At 41.9% G+C, this 22,099-nt stretch overlaps 1 protein-coding gene across 1 annotated transcript; it reads right to left on the bottom strand.

The window, feature by feature from the left end:
* Positions 1 to 2,312: 2,312 nt before the first annotated feature.
* On the bottom strand, positions 2,313 to 20,982 carry usp36 (ubiquitin specific peptidase 36). Its single transcript, XM_030058062.1, has 20 exons — positions 20,865 to 20,982; positions 16,235 to 16,500; positions 15,836 to 16,057; positions 15,098 to 15,208; positions 13,260 to 13,362; positions 13,091 to 13,158; positions 12,065 to 12,135; positions 11,869 to 11,951; positions 11,605 to 11,716; positions 11,369 to 11,509; positions 10,727 to 10,827; positions 10,248 to 10,386; positions 9,774 to 10,133; positions 9,093 to 9,317; positions 8,507 to 8,631; positions 7,682 to 8,395; positions 6,887 to 7,101; positions 5,273 to 5,464; positions 5,027 to 5,142; positions 2,313 to 4,825 (listed from the first exon to the last, which is right to left on the bottom strand). The coding sequence occupies exons 2-20, from the start codon at positions 16,485 to 16,487 to the stop codon at positions 4,694 to 4,696; spliced, it is 3,483 nt and encodes a 1,160-aa protein (XP_029913922.1). The 5' UTR covers positions 16,488 to 16,500; positions 20,865 to 20,982; the 3' UTR covers positions 2,313 to 4,693.
* Positions 20,983 to 22,099: the final 1,117 nt, after the last annotated feature.

Here is a 22,099-nt window from a genome sequence, read left to right as displayed (position 1 = left end):
CAAAAAAAACTACATGTCAAATTGTTTTCCAGGACCAGTGACCGGCATCCCATAAATAACTCAGTTCATATCCTGATCATCCCCAGACCAAACCAGGAGCTAAATCCTTGACATTAATTCTAACTGTGTAAACGTGTGATTTTCTTTTTTTCTTTTTTTTCCTTTTTTACAGTATCCACAGTGCTGCCAAAGCTACAGCATGACACTCAATTATTAATCATAGAGATCTTTTTATATCTCCACTTGTGAATACCTCCGAGACAACCTGTTTTTCATCTGGCTGATGAAAACAACGCAGGGCATGAAATTAACTTGGCTGAGGAACATCATGGCTAAGGGGGGAAAAGAAAAGAAAAGAAAAGAAAAGAAAAGAAAAGAAAAGAAGAGATTGGGGGAAAACAATTACATGCTTTCCTGTCCATGTCCCTTTAACTGTCCCATCAAGCAAGTCTGGCAGCAGCATGAACATTATGCTGATTATGAGCAGCAGGACTATAAATTCTGTGAAGTATGAAGCTCACTTCAATATGGCACTTAATACTGGGGACACCCTGGCAATAAATAAATAAATAAATAATACTATATGTATGACATCATATACTTAATGTCATATGCTCTATGTATAATGATCAGTAGAATTGAGACCCACCGTAATTCTCCCCCTCCATCCTGGTGCTGATGCTGCTGCAGGCTTCGCTGTCCGGGGATTTCTCTCGACTGGCGCCCGCAGCAACCCGGCTCCCTTCCTCCTTCTCCTCCTCCTCCTCCTTCCTCCTCTCCTCCTTCTTCTTCTTCTTCCTCCTCTCCCCCCCTGCCTTTCCCCACCCTCCAGCTGACGGCTAAATAGCAGCCTGTCCGAATACGCAGTGGCGACCCTTGAAAGTGCTACTTTTCAGGTGTTGCTGCTCTGTTTCCTCCCACTTGCCGTTGAAAGTCTGTGTGCGTGTCAGCGACGCTGTCTGCCTGCGCTGCCTGCTGCTCTGCATCCAGAGGAACAGGTCCACATGCTGGCCCCTCCCATCCCACGTGTGATGTCACTCTCCAACTTATTTTTCGACCAGCAACTACTCTGCATCTGTGTATTATTTTTCTACATTGCGTGGTGCACGCTCAGATAAGAAGAAGCACAGTAACATCAATGCCACAGGTATTAAAAAATACATACATAAATAAAATCATATACCATACAATACCATTATCGACCCTATTTTAGGGATTCAAAGGGAATATTAATGTTATGGCATGTTGATTTAAGGCTGGTTGTTGATGGATTTTTTTTTTTTTTAAGATGGGTAAAATATGACCTTCAGTCAGTGACCGTAGTTAAGACAAACAAGCACAAACATAAACTTGATTCAATCAAATTAATTCCATCATAAAACTGTCCTCATACATCACCCAGATGCTGCTCCCTGCGCCGGCTATTACCTAATTTTTATTTGTGGGTGTACTCTCCACGACATCCCTGTCTGAATCAATAAATTGCTGTTCATTTCTCATTGGCATTCAGGTTCGAGCCCCCATGTCTCACATCTGCCCTGCTGAAGTGCCCTTGGACAAGACACGCCTTACCTGCACTGGCACCTAGAGAGGGAAGAAAGTTGACCTACATTATTTAACTAGATGTGATTATTACAATCTATTATAGATTTTAAAAAGAACAGAAACAAAACAACATTACATGTGAGTATTGCAATGTCATCGTTCAGATAACTGTCTCAATTCTTTGGTGCCTTGTATGAACATGTATCCTTTCTGCACTTCATGGTCACATTTACATTTGAGTACACTCTGCAAAGTGCATTGTGTTTCAATACATTGGAATAAGGTGAATTTAACTATCTGGTATCAGTTTGTCGTCTGATTTATCATATTTCATATTTTGTAGTTTACCAAGGTGTTGTACAGCAGGAAGCATTTGAGACTTTATTTAAACAGCATGTTAGGTATTGTGATACAAATCATCTTGACCCATGTATCATGATAAATCTTACCTTGATGTCCTTGCCAATACCTGGCCCCACCACGTATCCAAATTTCAGATCAGCAATGACTTAAAATAGGTTAATTAATAAGTTTTACAACTTCATCAGGCCAATGTGCCTTCTTATGAATACAAGGAAACACAGCAGCAGAAGACAAATACTAAACCAAAAGAAGAGGAAGAAAGAGAAGTGGTGTTATTCTGAGGTGGATGGTGACATTGAGGTGATTGTTGTGTCGGTGGCTACACCGACACGACCAACCCTGTGGCATCAGTTAGTGAGAAGAAGAGGAAAAAGAAGAAAGACAAAGAAAATGCACACAACCAGTTCACAAAAGTCACAACTTTATTGCACCTGTATAGTTAACTATATTGTGGTAAGAGTCTCTTTCATTATGAAAGGTCTCTTCCCTGGTCAGAAAAGGCGGTGCAAAATATAGAACCATCAATGCAAACATGTGGATCATCCATTCACACTGGAAAATGTTCTTCTGTGTCAGTTCCTTTGAGAGTCACGTCCTAAGTCAGTTTCACAGCCCATGAACACATCCTACGGAATTTCGACTTCTCCGAACCTTTCTTGTACTGTACACAACTACAGTGACATCGGGAAAGTCTTGCATGGGAACAGAGAACTCTCTTGTACACAAATGAACAAACACATTTGCAGAATAATTCTCAAGTTAACATCCACCGACTGTTCTGAGTATTAGTAGCACATTAAAGATCTGTTTTTTTCTTTAAATTATATATTTATAACATTAAATCCTATACTTTTTTATAGCCAATTCAAGGCATCATCTCTAGAATGAAAGTAAATGCATGGGCAAATCTTTACAGCGATGGAAGAGAACACAGGAAGCACAAGGTGGACTGTACAGTCTTCTACACTGGCAAAGCATCTTGTATAATGACATTAATATCTCTATGTATCTGTGCCCAGACAGGTGGAAGATGATCCCATGGTTTTCACACCTGAATTACTTGTGTAAAACAGTTTATACAGGGTGGAAATGGCATGAAGGGAGGACCACTACTCTGACACGGGTCCAGAAGTGTGGGGTGTGATCGGAGAGGAGGATGGGACACAGCATGACAGGGTTCCTGAGGCACAGCCCAGGTCCTTTGTGACCAGCATGACTGTCAGAAAATTGCATAGAGATATAAAATGGGGGGAAGGGAGGATTATTAGCATGTTGCAGCCCCATTCTAACACAGTGCCTTAAGTATAAAATGTAACCCTTTTATTTCAGTACATTAGTTAAGAACAGTTTGTGGCAAGGTCTGTTATAGAAAACAAGTCAATTTCCCAGATTGAGAGCTTTTGAACAGAGGACTGATGAGATGAGCTACATAGTTAAATAGCTGCATTGGAGAGAAGAACTATTCTGGTCCAAGTTACTCATCAATTTTACAACATTCACATTTCCAACATCCCTGCAGTCTTCTCTGCAAACACACACACACACACTGCACAAAGAGAAAAGAATTAGGAGAAGACTTAGCAGGTGCACAGATGGATAAGGGGAATGGATCAAACAAATAGTGTCTGATGTGCTGTTCAGGAATTTCAACACATCAACAGTTGAAACATTCATACAATTATTGGACCAATTTTTTTCCTGGTCAGATGCTTTAAAATGTATCGACTGTATATCCAAAACCAGTCTAACTATTTCTTCCCCAATCAAATGTGTTCAAAACCTTGAAGGAACAGAAAAAAACAGGGACACAAAACCAAGATATCGAAACTTAGAAGGGAGTTTTTCTTTAAGGGCCAATTTGGGACATGCATAATTAAGGATTGATAAGTAATTTTAATACATACAGTTTTCCAAGGGTATGCAGACCAATTGGGTCCTTAAAAACAAACCATGTTGCTCGCATGTTGCAGCAAAATAAAATGAGGGAGGATAAAGGTATAAAATCAAAATAAGAAATTTAAATAATAATCTAAAATAAGATGACTGAGTTTTACTGAAAAAAAAAAAAAAAAATCAGAATCATTGCAATTTGGTATTGATATTCAGAAAAAAGGGAGTAAAACAAGGTCACTTTTCTCATTATTAAACTTACCCAGAGCCTGTATGAGTACATAAGCAGCACAGTGCGTTCTGAGATTGTGTACAGTTTTCAGTAAGTTACTCCAAGATCGTAGGAGTGTTAAACATTATGCAATCAATTACACTTCCGCATTCTTGGCCAATGCTTTTACAAATGCAATACAGGGTGAGACACTTTTCATATAAGCTCAAGACGTTCTGAAGCATTATTCAAGGCTCAAAAGTTGCAAATACAGTAATTCATGGGACATGGTGGTGTCAAGGTACTGCAAAAGACTAGCTACATAGAGCTGCTTGAGCCACTTACTGTAATGCTTTCAGAATAAAAAAAAAAATAAAAAAAAAGCTAAAAAATAAAAATAAAAAGGGACGCGAGTGGTTTTTCCCCCAGGTCACCGTTACTGAGGCCTGAAGGCAACATTTCATTTTGTCATGTTAAAACTGGTCACGGAGAGAACAAAACATGTATCAGTCAAACGCTTCACGAAATGCAGTCATTGTTTTTGGCCTCTCTCTTATTCCATAATTTGGGTCTGAACTTAACACAAGGAAGAAAAACAAACAACAAAAAAAAGGAAGTACAGAAGATGGGTATGTTTGTTGTCTAATTTTCCAGTCAACGCAGCCTCAATGACAATCTGGGCTCTCAGCGACGGACTCCAAAAACCCTCTTCCCCCCGGGCGTCACAGACCACTTGTTCCGCCTGTCCTGGATCTTCTGGAAGATGTTGCTCCCGCTTCTCCACTTCTCCCTTTTATAGTTTTTCATTTTCTTCACCTGTTCATGCATTCAATGAAGAAAAATGTTCAGTGAGTAGGAAGAGTGACAATACTGTATGCTATGCCTTATTTTGTGGAGCTGAATATGTTGTTAACTTTGCCAAAGCAGAGGGATTTAGCCATTTTCTTTGTTCAGCAGCTGACACTGCAACGCATTAAGGCACCTCATACAGAAATTTCTGTTGTGGTCTTTTCTCACCTTTCCACTATCAAATTCTTCATCCCATTCGTCGATCACAGTGTTGTTCTTAGCATGGCGGACATCCTCAATGGCGTCTTTACTGATAACAGAGGCCTCTCCATCCCAGCTGAGAACTGGAAAACACACACACACACAAAAGAAAAACACAACCATGAATACAAACAAAGAAAGCTGAAGGTGTCCTTAACCGTTCATATCTCTTTCATGGATGAGCTCGGGTTCAGCCAGCATTCAGCGTCTCACCATTAGCACCGTAGGCCTTATCCGTGGCGTTCTTGAGGAGCTCCTCTACCACACTGCTGCTAGGTTTTCCATCCCAGCCTCCAGAGGCAGCACGGGGCAGCGGGGCGTCTCCAGACCCCTTCTCCTCAGCTGCTGGCGCCTGGCAACGCTTGTAGCCGTCTTTCACCTGGCTGTCCCACACGACAACCGTGGCTGGATTCAGAGAGACATACAGCACCGGCAAAATAAGCACTAAATATAAGAGTGATTAACTGTGGTAGCCTTGGAAAGTAATTACTACCCCTGTCAGAATTATGGTGAAATGAGTGATCACTCAAATGACAGATGACAAGTTGGGGTGCAGTGGGGGAGGGTTATTTTTAGGAAACGGCTTTGATCAACATGGGAGTGGGCTGCAGGTTCTGACAGCACCTTCCTCACTTACTGTTTGTATGGATGTGCGGGTGTTTGTTTGCATATGTACGTACATTCACCGGCCACTTTATTAGGTACACCTGTTCAACTATTCGTTAACACAAATATCTAATCAGCCAATCAAATGGCAGCAACTCAATGCATTTAGGCATGTAGACATGATCATGGTGATCTGCTGAAGTTCAAACCGAGTATGAGAACAGAGAGGAAAGGTGAGTATTCCAGAAACTGCTGATCTACTGGGATTTTCACACAAAACCATCTCTAGTGTTTACCGAGAATGATCCGAAAAAGAGAAAATATTCAGTGAGCGGCACTTCTCTGGGCGAAAATGCCTTGTTGATGCCAGAGGTCATAGGAGAATGGCCAGACTGGTTCGAGCTGATAGAAAGGCAACAGTAACTCCACTAAACACTTGTTACAACCGCGATATGCAGAAGAGCATCTCTGAATGCACAACATGTTGGATCTTGAAGCAGATGGGCTACAGCAGCAGAGGACCACACCGGATGCCACTCATGTCAGCTAAGAACAGGAAACTGAGGCTACAATTTGCACGGGCTCATGAAAATTGGACAATGGAAGATTGGAAAAAACGTTGCCTGGTCTGAGGAGTCTCGATTTCTGCTGCGACATATGAATGGTAAGGTAAAAATTTGGTGTGAAGAACATGAAAGCATAGATCCATCCTGCCTTGTATTAACAGTTCAGGTTGGTGTAATGGTGTGGAGGATGTTTTCTTGGCACATTTTGGGCCCCTTAGTACCAACTGAGCATCATTTAAATGCCACAGCCTACCTGAGTATTGCTGCTGATGGTCCATCCCTTTATGACCACAGTGTACCCATCTTCTGACAGATAACACGCAAAGCTCAAATCACCTCAAACTGGTTTCTTGAACAGGACAATGAGTTCATTGTCCTCAAATGGCCTCCAAAGTAACTAGATCTCAATCCAATAGAGTACCTTTGTGATGCGGTGGAACAGGAGGTTTGCATCATGGATGTGCTCCCAACAAATCTGCATCAACTGTGTGATGTTATGTCAATATAGACCAAAATCTCTGAGGAATGTTTCTAGCATCTTGTTGAATCGATGCAATGAAGACTTAAAGCAGTTCAAAAGGGGGTCCATCCCCGTACTAGCAAGGTGGACCTGATAAATTGGCTGGTGAATGTATATGTGCCCGTGCTCACATACCTGCAGTGTGTCTGCTCATTTTATCGGTCTCTGTGATGTTCTTGAGATGGGGCTCCGTTGTTTCAGGCTTGTCACTGTGCCCATCTGGGCATCGCTTGCTCTCCTCCCACAGTCCAACATCCTCTTTTAGCCTCTTTTTCTTCTTCTTTAATTTCTTCTTCAACATTATCAAATCTCCAGAGTCACTCTGAATGACTACGGGCTTCCTCTCAGAACTGCAGGAATAAAGCAAATGCTGCTGTATTAATGAAAACAGGTTGTGGGATAATTCTGCTAGGGCACATTCACTCTGATGTGTTTTTGTTATTTATACATCAAAGTGGATGGGGAGGCACCACAAAACAGAGAGCATCAGCTTTGGCTGCATTTTGCTTTTTCTTTAGGCAAAGAGTAACCCTTTAAGTTGGCAACTTTTTTTTTTTCCAGAAAAGCTTAAATGATGATCAAGGACCAACAATTAACCTAGAAATTTCATGAATGAAGGTAATATCTGAACACAGAAACAAAATGAAAATGGGTAATGTACTGGTTAAAAAAAAATAAATCATAGTTGTTAATATGATAAAGAATCTGGCAATCTGGAGCTCATTGGTTGTGTGTGACAGTTGGACATAAACACGATTTGACAATAGTGCCAACTGGTTGTTATAGAAACAAAGCATGTGCCCTGCTTTATCAAATTATAGTCACAAAATGCAGTTGAGGAAATGCTTTTATACAAAAACACAAAATCATGTTGAAAACATATGTATGAAGTGAAAAAAAATAGATACGTAACAATCCTCTTCAACTCACCTGTCTGATGCTAAAGCTGAACCCTGCAGAGTCTCCACCAGCTGCAGCTTCTTCCTCTTCTTTTTCTTCTTCAACAACAACAACACAGAGTCTTTGCCCTGTTCCTTCTGATTTGACTCACATTGTTTTGGCACTAATTGGGGCTTCTGGGGCTTTTGAGGCAGTTCAGGCTGAGGCTTTTCTTTAGACTGCTCGGAGACTGCATTCGAAGGGGATGTGAGGCTCCAGGGCCCACCCTGGCACCAGTCCTCCTCCTGAGTTGGGGCTTCCAGATGGGACACAACACACTCTCTCTCCTTCACTGTCTTCTCACCGTCCTCATCCTCCCTTTTTCGCTTCTTTTTCTTCTTTTTCCTCTTCTTCTCACTAACTGATTGCACAGGGTTTGGTTGTGTCGGTGTAGCCACGGACACAACAATGTCACCATCCACCTCAGAATGACGCCGCTTCTTTTTCTTCTTCTTCTTTTGGTTAAGTATTTGTCCTGACAGGCTGCTGAGGCCTGACTGTTGCAGACTGGAGCTGTTGTTACTGGAAGACCTGGGGCTCTTTGGGTCAGGACAGTGATGCCCATTGGTTTTAAGAGAAAGGCTGGGGTTTGGTTTCTGCAATGTGGAGAGAAGGGACTGTTTCTGAAGGCTCTGCTGTTTGAAGGGTCCACTAAAGAGGGCTGCAGGCGATGAGTGGATTTTGGGTGAATGGAATGGACCAGCTCTGGGGACAGATGATAAAAAAAAAAAAAAAATACATCCATGAACACAACATGCATCTGCAAACTAGACTGGATTTTTTCGAGGTCAACACCCATGGCTGCAAAGTTCCTACCTGTGAGTGTGAGTGGATGAGGCCGAGTTGAGCGGGTGAAGTTGAGTTTGATGCATGGGGTCACGGGACAGCTGGCTTGGCGAGGGGGGCAGAGCATCAATGCTGCTCGGACTCCGGCTGTGAGCCTGCAGTTATCGACATAAATAAAAACTTGGTGGTCTAAAAGAAAATAGCCATGAATGTGACAAAAATAAGGAAGAGAATCAAATAAGGAAGGGGAAACATTGAGGGATGGCAGGAAAAGATGGAGGGAGGAAAACAAAAAGAGGGCGTGGCAGAGAAGAATTAGAAATGGTTAGAAAAAAAGAACAAACTTAAAGAAAAAGAAGTCAAAGAAACTCTAAACAACAGGTACTACCATGTGGTTGATTAGACGGGCACACAGGAGAAATGACACTCATTACAGTGCACATATCAGATAAAACTAACAATGTAAGAATTATTTGCCATCATGAAACTTTTTATAGAGATCAATGGTCATACTGTTGGATAGCAGTGTGGGGTGGGGCAACGGGAAACCAAGGCATGAGCTTGCACTAAGACAGTGAACAGTGGTACTATTGCTGTGGAGGGGAATGAAGTTCACCTTCTTGGCTGACAGGGCCAGTTTCTTGGCCGGCGGGGGTGACATGGTGCTGGTGGCTTCAGATGTGATGGTGCTGAGTGCCGGGGGTTTTAGTTTCACCGTCTTCTGCTCCTCTGTGCTCTGAACACGCTCCAAGCTCTTAGCTGGAGACGCCGGACCACTGGCGCCTTTCCTAGGCGTGGAGGGAGTCTCTCCTACTGGAGCACTTTTAGGACCGACTGAATCCTAGCCAATATAAAAACAATCACAGGCTCTGGTTTCAGCTGGTTTTTAAGAGACCTGATCACACTGAAAATTACTGTTATGCTTCTCCTTGGGCTCTATAATAAAATTTATGTCTATATTGCAACCCCACACCCATTCCCAGTCTTAACTTCACATATGTGCTCTGTAGCTCAGCTTTGGTGAGACAATGTAGTTTTCTGATCACAATGAGTCTTGACTGTTTTCAAATCTGGTTTTGAATATCTGAAAGCAACTTGAACAATGCCCAGTTTCAGTGTCTGTCTCAGTGCATCCTGATGTGCTCAAATGGTAGGTGTTTATTTAAGTATAATGTCTGTATATCACAGTCATAAAGGGCAAAGACCACAAATTTTCTATGACCAGAAATAAGGAAACTGTATGTGCGCCATGAAGTAAGATTTCTATTTTCCTGTGCTTTGTGCATGCAAACATTACCTTCGAGTCAGTGGTGTCAGCTGAGGAAGAGTCAGACAAGGACTTGAATGAGGTAGATGCTGCCATGCCCCTGCCCTCGCTGCCTTGCTTTTTGTCTCCGTCTGACCTGTTGAAGCCGTTGGAGGGGGCAGGAGTGCTGCTCCGTGACTGCGCCTGGCTCTGGGGAGACGGCTTCTTAAGCTTCTTGAAAGGTTCCTCAATCAGCGTAGGCCCGCCTGGCAGCTTGGTGAGGCCATGAGAGGATGAGGTCCCATTGGATAGTTTTGGCTGCGGCTGGGTGCTCACGCCGTTCCTAGATATGGGCAGGCCCAACCCGCCGTCCATAGACTGGATCTTACGCAGCTGAGCAGGCTCAAGTTTCTGTAAAGGGGAGTTAAACCCACATTGAAAAGACAATATTCTATGCACTCTAGCAGACTTTCATGTGTGTATCTGTCGGTCCCACAATGAGCTGTGTGTCATCATGTCTTATACCTTTGTGACCTGCGGGGAGGACAGAGGTCCATTCAGGTTGGCCTTTTTAATCTGTTCAGATGACAAACTGTTTTTCCCAGAGTGCAACATTCCCTGCTTGGTGGTCTGCCCGTCTGCATTCTTCTTGCTATCAGGGATCCTTTAAGACACAAATAATAACTGAGCTTTACTCAATTACCATACATATCCAGGAGGAACGGAAGACAATGTGGTCACCTATAACCAGGGCTGCCCCCTGAAAGTCGACAAACTGAATTATCCATGATAGACCTCCACATTCGACTCAGAGGGTAGAGTTGAAAAGATGTTTTTTTTTTCGTTTGTTTTTAGATACTGGGCATTGCAATAGCACAATAACACAAGACATATTCAATTAGACGATTCATCGCAATGAGAGGCCAACTCTGGAGTCAACTCTGTAAACTGTGAGTCGGGTGCAGCCCTTCCTATAACCTTAACTGACCCCTTCAATGTCTTACCTCAGGTAGAAAAGCACATATGCCTGCTGATTCAAGACCACTTTGATATTACTAGAATGCACCATCGAGTCATTCATTTGGTACCATTGCCCATTGCTTGCCTAAGAAGAGGAAACAAAGAAATAAAGCACACAAGCTTTAAAATCAAAGCAAGAAGCCACAAAAGACCTTAGATTACAATTATTTTACAACAGTTGAAAATGCAGTTGTTACTGTAAGGTAGAGTTACACAAAAGAAGTCATTCATCATTCAAATATATAAATAAAAATAGCAAACCGCAAGGCTAAAAAACACACATTGTTTTATCAACAGTAATTAATCATGGTTAAATTTCATTGTTCTGCCAAACAATATAGTTGTTGAGTGGCAGCTGGCAACAAAGTAGTTGCTAAGCGACAGTCTCTTTCAGGATGCCCTTTACTACTGGGATTGTTGCGTTTCAGTTTCCCCGCAAACACACAAATCTGCTAGACCTGAACTACACATTTTATAAGCTACAGATATACTATCCAAAAAGGTAAGGTTACAGCTTAGTGTCAGGAAGTCTGTCAAGGTGTTTTAACTTGGTAAACAAACGCTCATCCTGAAAAATGCTTCACAACATACTCTGACCCTTTACATCTGGTGATGTGTCTCCTTACTTTGACATAGCAGTAGTAGTGGCCAGCATGACAGCTGTAGCCAGAGTGCACCAGAACAGCATAGAGGCCGTACATTACAGGATCGCCTGAGCTCTGAGACATGTATGGGCGGATGTTGAGGAATTCTGGGTAACCGACATCCTAGAAAAATGATGAAAATGATGAAAAAAAATGAGACACACGGAGAGATGAGACAGCTCTTTCGATAGGAAACAGTGTGAAAATGCTTTGTTTACCTTAGTTATTTTCCCTCCACTGAAGTTGGCAAACCTCTTCAGTGACAGGGTCAGTACATTAGATGTTCGATGGACTGTGAAGCGCTTGGTTGCTGGCACTTTCTTTTTGCACCTGTAGATTGAAAAAAAGAGGAAAGACGTCTCAGCTTAAAATGCTCACCAATGTGAATCTGTCTCTGTGTGCAGAGACAGATTCACAAAACCTAACTCAAAGTACGGGTTAGGGTTTGTGTGGTGTTGACAGACAGCAGAGGTAGAACTCACTTGGCACACATGTAGGCATTCTCACCACTTAATACATCTGGTTTGACAAACAGTTCCAGCGCTCGAACAATGTTTGCTGCTTGCTAAAAGATAAGGAAAGGGAGAAAACTACTCAGTAAAGGTGAAGTTAGTAGGGAAAAGATGAGACTATCTATATATTCAATAGACATATTTAAAGAGATCTTGTGAAACATACCCGAATCTCTACAGCTATGTCCAGGTAAGGGTCATACGTGTCAGACACACTTTTGCAAATAGAGCACTTGACTGAAAAAAACAACAACAACAACAACAAAAAATAAAACAAATGTGATTTGTTTGGGGACTTTTCTGAAGACTGAAAATTCTAACAATGTATTACATGAGCCTCCAATACACTTCCTGTATAAGCACAGCTTCTGAGAACATCAATCAACTGACTGCGCCTCTCATGTCTAAATTAGGACATATTTTTCAGCGATTACGTTCAAACAAACATATGGAAGGTTTCATCAAATTCAAATCTCTTCACTTTCGACCACATAAAGAATGTTGTATAGTTCTGAAAGCTACTGCTCCGAGCATTGTGCAAGCATTTCAGATCAAATGAAACTTAAACTCTTACATTCCAGTTAACTCTATAACTCTTTGAAAATCATGTTCAACAGCAGAGAAATTGGCTGCTTTTCTGAATGTACGATGTATAGTTCAAAATGTCAGAAGAAAAAGTCACATTACTGCAACAGAAATTATGCACAATTGGCCAGGCTAAGTAATACATATGCATAAATGCCCAAGATCTAGCAATTTCACAACAGCGTCGTTGGCACTAAGGTTTATAGTGAAGCAATATTTCCAACAAATCTTGAACATTAAAAAGTGGGCAGCCCTTGTTTAAATACACCTGCTTCCCATCTAATGAGCATTAATAAGTGGGTCTGGTAGGAGATTAAAGGATCAGCTTTTTACAAAGGATTAGTAACAGAATATTTTCACAGCAGCCAGCTTCACACATGAAAACCTAGACAGCTAAAAGCATCCTTGTACTCATCGCTGTGGATATCATTAACATCCCTGCTGGTATGTATTAAACCATTTCCTGAACAAGGGTTTTATCTAGTTATTAAACAAATGCATAAGGTAAACAGATACATTTGAGAGTGCAATAGCAACATCCGGCAACAAGAAATGCAGAAATTCATCAAAGCAAATATTTCTGTTTCTGTGGATGGGCAGCCCGTACCTCTTGACCTGAGGTATCCTCCAAAGATCTGGTGGACCAGTGTTGTAGCCTGGGTCTGCCTGTCAAGCCTAAAACAGGAGGCAAAGGGAAAAACAGAGGTAATCAATCCTACATTCACAAAAAAAAGTCTGACAAATTTGTTTAAACAAGCACTTTTAAAAAGTCTTACTTGGGGTAGCCATTAAGACAGGCTTTCTGCATGGCATCAATGGTGTAACGCAAAAACTCATGGGCATCTTCCTGGCTCCCAAAGCGAAAGTGTCGGGCAATTTCTGTGGAGAAAAAAAAAGTGGAAAGTAGCTCAGTGCAGGATAAAAGCCAGCCACCTATGATCACCTTGACAAATAACTGAAAGCAAGTATTTTCCAGTAACAGTAGTGAATACAGACAATAGCAATGGTTTAGCAAGACCATTTGCTGAGATGACGAGTAGTTTATAGAGGAGAAATTTATAATCCTTAAAATAATGTGTGTCTCTGGCGGTGTGTCCTCATTTATCCTTGTTTGTTTAGCCAGAGAAATTATTGTGGGGGGAATGTGCTTAATAAATGGGAAGCAGACTAATGTATCAATGGACATTTACTGTTTGAGATGAGCACAAAAAAAGCATGATTCATTCTGATTCATGAGCATTCGTGATTCATTCATTCATTATGGAGACGACTTGGCAGGTTACTGTCAGTAAATTAATTTCATTCTTTGTAATCTGGTGAAATATTTTCAAAACATTTGTGCATGTGTGATAAATATTAATGAAGATTAAACAGGCTTCATTAAAGTTGGTAAATTCAAAGTGCAGATTACTTTTAATTATTATTAGGACTATTGGAGTGTCTTTTAAGGACAATGTGAGTCGCAGTGTCTGAAGAGAAACCATACATGAGGGCCATCTGCTGGCCTACATAGTAACTACCACAGTTATTTCAGATGTGCAGTTCAAAAAGAGCTAAAAAAAAGCTTATGTTCACTTTGCGACTTCAGCAGATTGAGAGGGATCTAGATGGTTGCAATGCCTCATAAAACGTCTCACATTAGGCCTAATGCAACCCTAAACCCCTTGGCTCTCCTTTATCTCCTAATGGAAAAAATGTGAAAGTATAAGCTGCTAGAATTGTGTGGTCAGTCATCACCAACACATTCCCAGCATAACATCCCTGAGTCACCCCTGAGCAGGAAGGGGGAATCAGACACCACACACTAATGACCTGTTCAGATCACCTCTGAGAAGCGGCACTGAGGCCCACTGGGGCCCAAATTTAGGGGATGGGGTTTTTTATTTCAATTGTGAAAACCTGGCTGGATCTGAAGGTGATTCCACAAATAATCACAGTAGTAGCTGCAGTTTAAGGGTAGCTCTTTGGTGGGTATTTAGATCACAATAAAGACAACTATGCTGTAATTATATTTTTCAGCTGTGCTGAGCAAACGATACATTCCCATTGTCTGGACATTGCTCTAGCTGTGATGGCAATTTTCTAGCTGCAGGGATGGCCACCAGCTAAATTTATGTGAAGAAAATGGCAAGGCTGTGTATCTCTAAGGCATCATTTAAAGTGAGAGGGAAAAAAGTGGACTGTACATTTTTGTACTAAAGCTGCTCCTCTCAGCCCGCAGTCACAAGGAGACAGAGAGGGCATTGGGGAGGGACGGAGGGAGGGAGGGAGAAAAGGGAAGAGCGAGAAAGAGAAAAGCACAGAAGGTAGAGGCGTGATTGCAGCAGTACATAAGCAGGTAGCAGGCAGGGGTCCCGTGAGACTACAGCGCAGTACCTCAGTGTGTCAAAGTGCAACCTGCACCTCGTCCCTGCTTTGTCTACAAGGTGTTCATTCAAAATCTGCAGTCTCGCCAGTCCACTTACGCCAGTGTTGCGTCATTGCGCTCCAGCCGCATTCAACCAAAAATATAGCCCCTTTGATTTCCCACACTAGCTACAATCAAATTAGCAAGCACAACCTGCTCAGGCAGACATTAACACAGAGAGGATTTTCGAAGAGGTGACAAGCTTACTTTTCAGATCTCTGATGAAGGAAACAGGCTTGATGGCATTGCCTGTGTTGGCAAAGGCTTGGATGATGTGGTTCTGCATAATACAGATCATACAAAAGCCCGACTGGTGACCTGAAACACAGGGACCACAGTGAGGTAGGGAAATCAGAATCACTCAATTTGCCAACTATAAATAATGTGTCTTGGTGACTCTGGTGCAGAGACAAGTAAAAGTGACTGAAGCACATATTCTCACACACGCTACAAGGACAGCAACAACCTACATTTAATGCCTGGTGGAGAGTGCAGGACATACAATAGATAGTGGACACTACAACACCACTAGATGGCTGATGTATCAATATTATATTGCATGGGATTTTGGATACCGTAATATTGTGATACAGTATAGGTGTTGTCTTTTCCTGATTTTACATCACAGTAAAAGGGATGCAATATTCCCAACTGTTCTCCTTGTTCTACTGTTTGCCTCTATGTGCTTGGTTGACATAACTGCATTGTGAATGACTCTTTTGTGTAACTATCTCATGAAAGTACCAATACCAATAGAGGTATTCAATTAAATTTATTGTAATATTTGATAATATTTTAGTAATATTTGTCCATATAGCCTAGCCCTAGGTGACAATAATTTCCCATAGCAAGCAGAAGAGCAGTGCACCAGAGACTGTGTCCACTGAATGAGAGGGTAATTGCTGAGAGTCCAAACATGTTCAAAAAAACGATTCAAGTACTCACAGGCACGGCTGTGCTCCTTGGAGAGTAAGTAGTTGGCAAGTGGCGGGGTGTAAGTGAGACACTGCACTGTGGAGTTGAGGAAGCAGGTGTTTCCCAGGTTGTGGAGGCCGGCTCCAACCCTGTACACTCGCTCCCATTTAAGGGTAAGCTTGTTCCCTGGAAAGAGCATCTTCTGTGGGGCAGGGATCCCATCACTCTGGCCCCCAACCACATTCTCTGAGACTGGGGGAGGAGACTGCGGTCAGTTTTGTAATGACATTAGAACAGCAGCAGTACAGTAAATTACCAAAATTGGCTATTATCATAGATGAAAAAGGAAAATGATGGGCAAAGTAGAGTTTGGAAATCCAAAGTATCACCTTTTTTTTTTTTTTTCAGTGAGTGTTTTTAAGAGCTTACCCTGCCTCTTTATTTGGGCGGGCTCTATGGCCTTCTGCCCTGTGGCTCCCTCATTCCTGGGATTGAGGATCACATACTTGGTCTTCAGGCTGTCTAGTTGGTAGGAGAAACCCTTGCTGGCAGGCTCAAACTCAATCTTCTGCAAGAGGACCTTCTTGGCAGAGGAGGCCAACAGTTTGTTAAGGTCGCCTTCATCGCCTGTGTCCTTCCGGCCTGGTTTGAGGGCCTCCTTGAGTTTATCTACTATCGGCATTGTGGGTGCATCACTGCAGAGAAGATTGAAGGGGATGTCAGAGAAAATATATAAAATTTTTACAACATCTAAATAAAGCCACAAAAAACAACATGGACCACTTAGTTAATTTCCACCCAGGGAGAAATAAGGTTTCATTTTAGTTGGTGGATGCTTTTATCATAAGCCCCTTACAGTATCATAATTTAATTTATTTTTTTACATTAATAGCCTGATGGGATCTGAACCCCTCACCACGGCAGTGTAAGTGGTAAGCACTACCTGTTGAGCTTAAAAGGAAAAGCCACTCAGATAAAACCATGTCACAATTAAATAATACCAAACTTATCTCTGAGCAAATCACTTAAATACTCATTAATGTCCTTTTTCTGTTTGTGCCTGCACAGCTACTGCAGGGCATTGCAGTCAGTTTTTAAATCCATGTGTCCTGAAGTTGCAATACAAGATTAACATGTACACAAAGGGCATTTTGTCAAGATGACTGGCACTTAGCAACTGTCACTATTGATGTTTAAGGCAACAGGCATTGCTGGGGGTTGGGGGCCAGACAGATTGCTGCACATGTGTAAGTGCAAAAGGATAACCACTTAGGGCACAAACGTTGGAACAGCCGCTCTCGGTTACAAGGTCAGAGTCTCAGTCTTTTTGCCCATATCAATCTATAGTCATTGAGCTCCTGCCAAATGACATTTTTCCTCGCTAAAACTGAACATCATCTGGACTATCAGCCATGTAAGAGTTCATAAAAAATCCAATGACCCAAAAGGTGATGGCGGTACTTAGGTAAAAATGATATAATATTTGTGTTGGCTGTCTACTGGCCCTTTAAACACAGCGCACCATGGTACACTGCACACTAAAAAGGGGCCATTTCTGTGGTGATAACACTGTGTGCACACTTCCACGAGCACCATCGGTCAGTGTCAGCCGTTTGGCAAGTGAAAGACTCCTGACACGCCATTTCCTACAAAAGCCATGGAGTTTGGAAAAATGTTGACCGAGTAGTTAGAGTATACTAATCATTCTGTTTCCTACTGCCTCAATTTATGTACACAGAATGAGGGCAATATGTGATTAACAACACAACCACTCTAGTCAACACCTTCGCCACGAGAAGTGACCGCAGGACATCACTGCATACTGACACACTGTACACAAAGACATCCAGTACTTAACAGAGCACGATGAGAGTCATGCTCATCAGAGCAAGCAATGACGTCACAAGGAGGGAGAGGGGAGGGCTGCACATGCATTGCATGCACAAGGGCACACTAACCTTCAAGTGCTGCTGATACAGATACAATTAAGAATGAGACAGCCCACAGGGAGATGGCACAGCTGACTGCAGTGATGCAAGTGCAACTGAAGGCAGGAGGAATGTTAAAACACAGGGTGACGTGTCAGATTATCACGGTATTGTAGGTCAGTGGACCAGCCTACATGCTGTAGATTATTGTAAGTGAGCCATAAGCTAAGTATCAGTAAAGGTATGTAGGTCTATTTCGTTAAGTTATAGGCGAGTGAACATTTTGTTTCAATGTTTTTGTACACAGGTAACAGAAATGTTCCAATTTTCTCTCAGGAATTTGGAGAGCTGATTTTGTGACATCTCATTTTAAGTAGGCTGTCAAAGAGTTTAACATTTGGGGAAGTTCATACTTTAGTAGATGACCCCTGGTACGTAATTAATGTTATAAATGTATATTAAACACTCAATGTGAATATGAAAGTAACTCTCATACTTTTGAGTCCTCAAAAAAAGTGACAAAACTACCATCATGTGTTCTGATCACAAGGTCCCAGGAACACAAAAAGTTCAATCTGTACAGTCTATAAACTGTGCCACTCAACAGTGTAATTACACACTCAGTCTAACCAGCTGCATTGTACAGATTTAAAAAAAAAACAAAAAAACAAAAACACTGCGGAATCTAAGATTTCTCAATGAAAAACCTGCCCACCTTGAAGAGGAAAAATGTGTTGGATAATGACGTTAACTTATTTGATGTTTGCCTATCATTACAGATAATAGTTACACAGTACAATAACTGTTAACAAGGTCCAAAATAGTGACAATGTATTGTGCAGAATGTTTGTGCACGGCAACTTTTTTCCCCCCTCCCACACATCAACAAAGCATGCCTGCTGGTTTTTAGATGACTGCCTTATTATCATCACAAGATTTCAGCTCAACTAACATACAATTTATGTGCAGTTGTAGCTGTAAACTAGGAGCTTTTGACATTAACGTAACACTATAGCAAGCTGTGCAACTCGTTACTGAATGCTTAACAGCTGTACAACTAAATACTTGGTGAATATTAGCTCATGGATCTCTGCATTAATGTATACACACTATGCACACAGCCACAACAAGCTTTGCTTTTAGATCAATGGGGTTTTTAGGGTGACTTCTTTCCTTGTGTAAAGTTTTTTTCTGTGCAAAATGTGTATCGTGAAATACGTCAAAAGAAAAATGGCTGTCAGGGGGAGCATGTCGTGCATAACTTGGACGCAGACAGCTTAGCCATACAGGTTTTAAATACGCTACCAAGTCTAATATTAGTCCACTGTAAATCCCAGTTTATTTGTGCAATACAAGCATTACTCCTTTCATCTGTTAAAGATGTGTGAGTAGAAATGAAATGGTTCCTAATAATATTTGTGCTGATTTATCCCTAAAACCAGTTATCTTCTGGTGGCAGTTTGGATGCAATAAATTACATGGGGGGAAAAGACTAAAAACAATCATATCTGCCACACTTGCGGCTAGATTTCTATATTTCAATGAACCTCCAGCAGCTACATGGTATGCCAAAATTAACAAAACTTTAGTGACAAACCTTGAGACAATTTACATTAGCCTGAGGGGGGGGAATCTAATTAGGGAACCAATACTTATTATTTCCCCGACCAGTTCACTGGAATGGACATGTGTAGCTCACCACTCGCTTGACATCTTCCCTTTGAAAATGAATTCTGGTGCAACCCTGTACATATGCACCAGCAGTGGACAAATCCACGTGGCAAGGGTGTTATTAGTTTACCTTCTGACCCACTGACAGAGCCGTGCAAGTCACCACTTTACAAGTCAGTATGACACCTGACTGACACCGCTCTACTTGTTGGTAAGTGAATTGTGCAAGTCAAAAGTCCGCACGTTTTCCCATCTCAGTCCCATCAAGTCAGAGGGACTCGCGATGCCTTCAAGGCCTGTCAGTAATTACAAATTAACACACCCGACTCCAACACGGCAGAAAACGTGACTGAAAATAAGAATTTGCTGAAACTCCACATGGTGAGATGTGGCGTTTAAGTAGAAGAGTATTAAAACAAGACTGATACAGTTTATTTGCCCTAATGCAACAACTCTGGGGGGCTTATAACTAAATTAAAATAAGTACATGTGCACTGTATGTTACCCCTCCTCATCTTCAACGGCATCACACTTCACATAATTATGCACCACTTAATTCCAAAAATAAGAGCATGTCAACCTTTTGTAAGAGTGCCCGCAATTGTTTTATTATTGTTATTATTTATTTATTTTGCTGACTAAAAGGCACCTGAATATGCGACCTCGCAGCACGTGAAGTCAAACCATGGCGCTTGCGGTGAGCACTTGAAGGCAGCATTGTTCTTGCCGTCACATACAATGTCCCACCGTTAGCACGCTATGAAAATACATTAATACGTAACTGTATTCATTTGTCAGCGAAGTGGGTATTTGGTTGGTGTTTTCTTAGTCGGTGTTTTTTTCTCTTCTTTGCCATGTCCCCCATGCGGTACGTACACCAGCGGGACTCCACTCATGCGGGCCAGTCATCACAGTCAACAGTAGTTGTTTCAGGGCTAGCCCGCTAGCCGAAAGCGACGAGGAATGTCGATATGAACGGAAGCAAGCTTTGAGACACAGCGTCGTCAATGTGTCAGTACACACTTAGTCACTTCGGTGTTTGATAACTGGCCTTTTCCTGGTGTCGTCTACCGCGTTTCTGCCCCCAATGTCCATTTTTCAGGATGGCAACAGCAGCGAAAAGTAGCGAGCGAGCTAACGTGGCGAAAGCCTTCCTCAATGCTGCAATGTGGGTTAGCATGCTAGCTTTCAGTTGGTCAGCAATATAATACTCTGTCTTTTTAAATCAACGATTTTCTCTCATAAACCAGACTTAAAGTCAACTTTATAGTCAATTCTGCCACATGTAATGTTACAGGGCATACAGAGGAACAAAACGCCGTTTAATCTCAGACTCCGGTGTAGGCAACACCGTACTATTGGGACCGAGAGAAGCCGCTGCGTCCCTACACGCCGCCATCTTGTTAAAATACATCCCAACACCATACTGCATACATCCGAGAGGGCCAAAATACACCTACCTTTCGTTCAATCATCCAAAATCGTTGACACTGACAGGACAAGACTCCGCTTCTTTAGCTGAAGCTCCTAGGTCTGGTATTTTCGCCCATGCTGCATTATGGGAGGGCAGGAACAAGAATGATTGATGTGGGTCGGAGGCCAATCAGAGCACAGATCACTCCTGCTGAGGAGCTCGACCAATCAGCGGTCAAGTTTACACGACTCTCAGTCGGGGAGCAACACGACATGTGACTTCCAGGTAGCGCTGTTTACCAGTGATTCATCATACGGCATGATTCGTGTTACAGTGCTTACAACTCAATGTGACAAACACCAAAAACAGTTTCCCGCTTTGTACAGATATTATCACCTCAATAGCCTAACTAACCTCCACGGAAAAAGGTCTCAGATCTTATTTTATTTATTCATTTATTAATACTAATTTCTGTCTGACTCCAAATGCTAATATTTGTTTTTTGTGTAAAAACTAGTCAGCAAATCTCAGTGTTATGTAACCCATCCCATACCTGATTGTTGTGACATTCCCAAATACGGTGGCGTTGCTTTTTAAGCTTCTTGTGTAGGCTAATATACGAATTTGTGTCTTAATATAAATGCTCACATTAGTGCAAATATTCTTGTTAAACTGGGTGTGAGCACCTAGTGTTGTTCTTGGATATCTATTCACGTTGGAACTCTGATTAAGGAGTGGACACGGAAGCCGATAATAGTTTTTGCAAAGTTTATCTAATCACTTGGGGAGAGGTACAAATTACATGGAAGTGGTATCGCCACGAACACACACACACACACACACACACACACACACACACACACACACACACACACACACACACACACACACACACAAAATGTCCTCATCTTGTACTGCCTACAGCAACTAGCAGCCACTGGAAGGATCACCATGTGGCGCACACAATCCCACATTCAGTAGCTCCCCCTATCGGCCACACACAGGTAAGTACATTAAGCCTGTGAGGGAATTCTGCACATGAAGCTCCATCCAGGAAGAAACCAAGGAGTGAGGAAATAACAAGCTCATGGAGGTAATGCCCCCCTCATCCGTGCATTCAGGATTCAAACAAATGCAACCTTTTTTTTTTTTTTTTTTTTAATTACAATTACAGGGCCTTTATTAATAGTGCACTCCTCCAACATTGTTCAGTCTGTTTGAGTGAGTTTCACATTTCCTTTACAAATGTGCTTGTACTTAGCTTGTAGTTGGATGTCTCAG

Source organism: Myripristis murdjan, chromosome 8 (assembly GCF_902150065.1).
Source record: "Myripristis murdjan chromosome 8, fMyrMur1.1, whole genome shotgun sequence".
Classification (NCBI taxonomy): Eukaryota; Metazoa; Chordata; class Actinopteri; order Holocentriformes; family Holocentridae; genus Myripristis; species Myripristis murdjan.
This window is presented reverse-complemented; position numbering and strand designations above follow the sequence as displayed.

Excerpts from the sequence above, each read along its gene's own strand:
- usp36 (XM_030058062.1), bottom strand. The coding sequence starts at position 16,487 with ATGCCGATAGTAGATAAACTCAAGGAGGCCCTCAAACCAGGCCGGAAG. Across the intron at positions 12,136-13,090 it reads AGGATACCTCAGGTCAAGAG|TCAAGTGCTCTATTTGCAAA; the intron begins GTACGGGCTGCC and ends TGTTTTTTTCAG. Across the intron at positions 5,465-6,886 it reads AATGAGCAGACACACTGCAG|CCACGGTTGTCGTGTGGGAC; the intron begins GTATGTGAGCAC and ends CTCTGAATCCAG.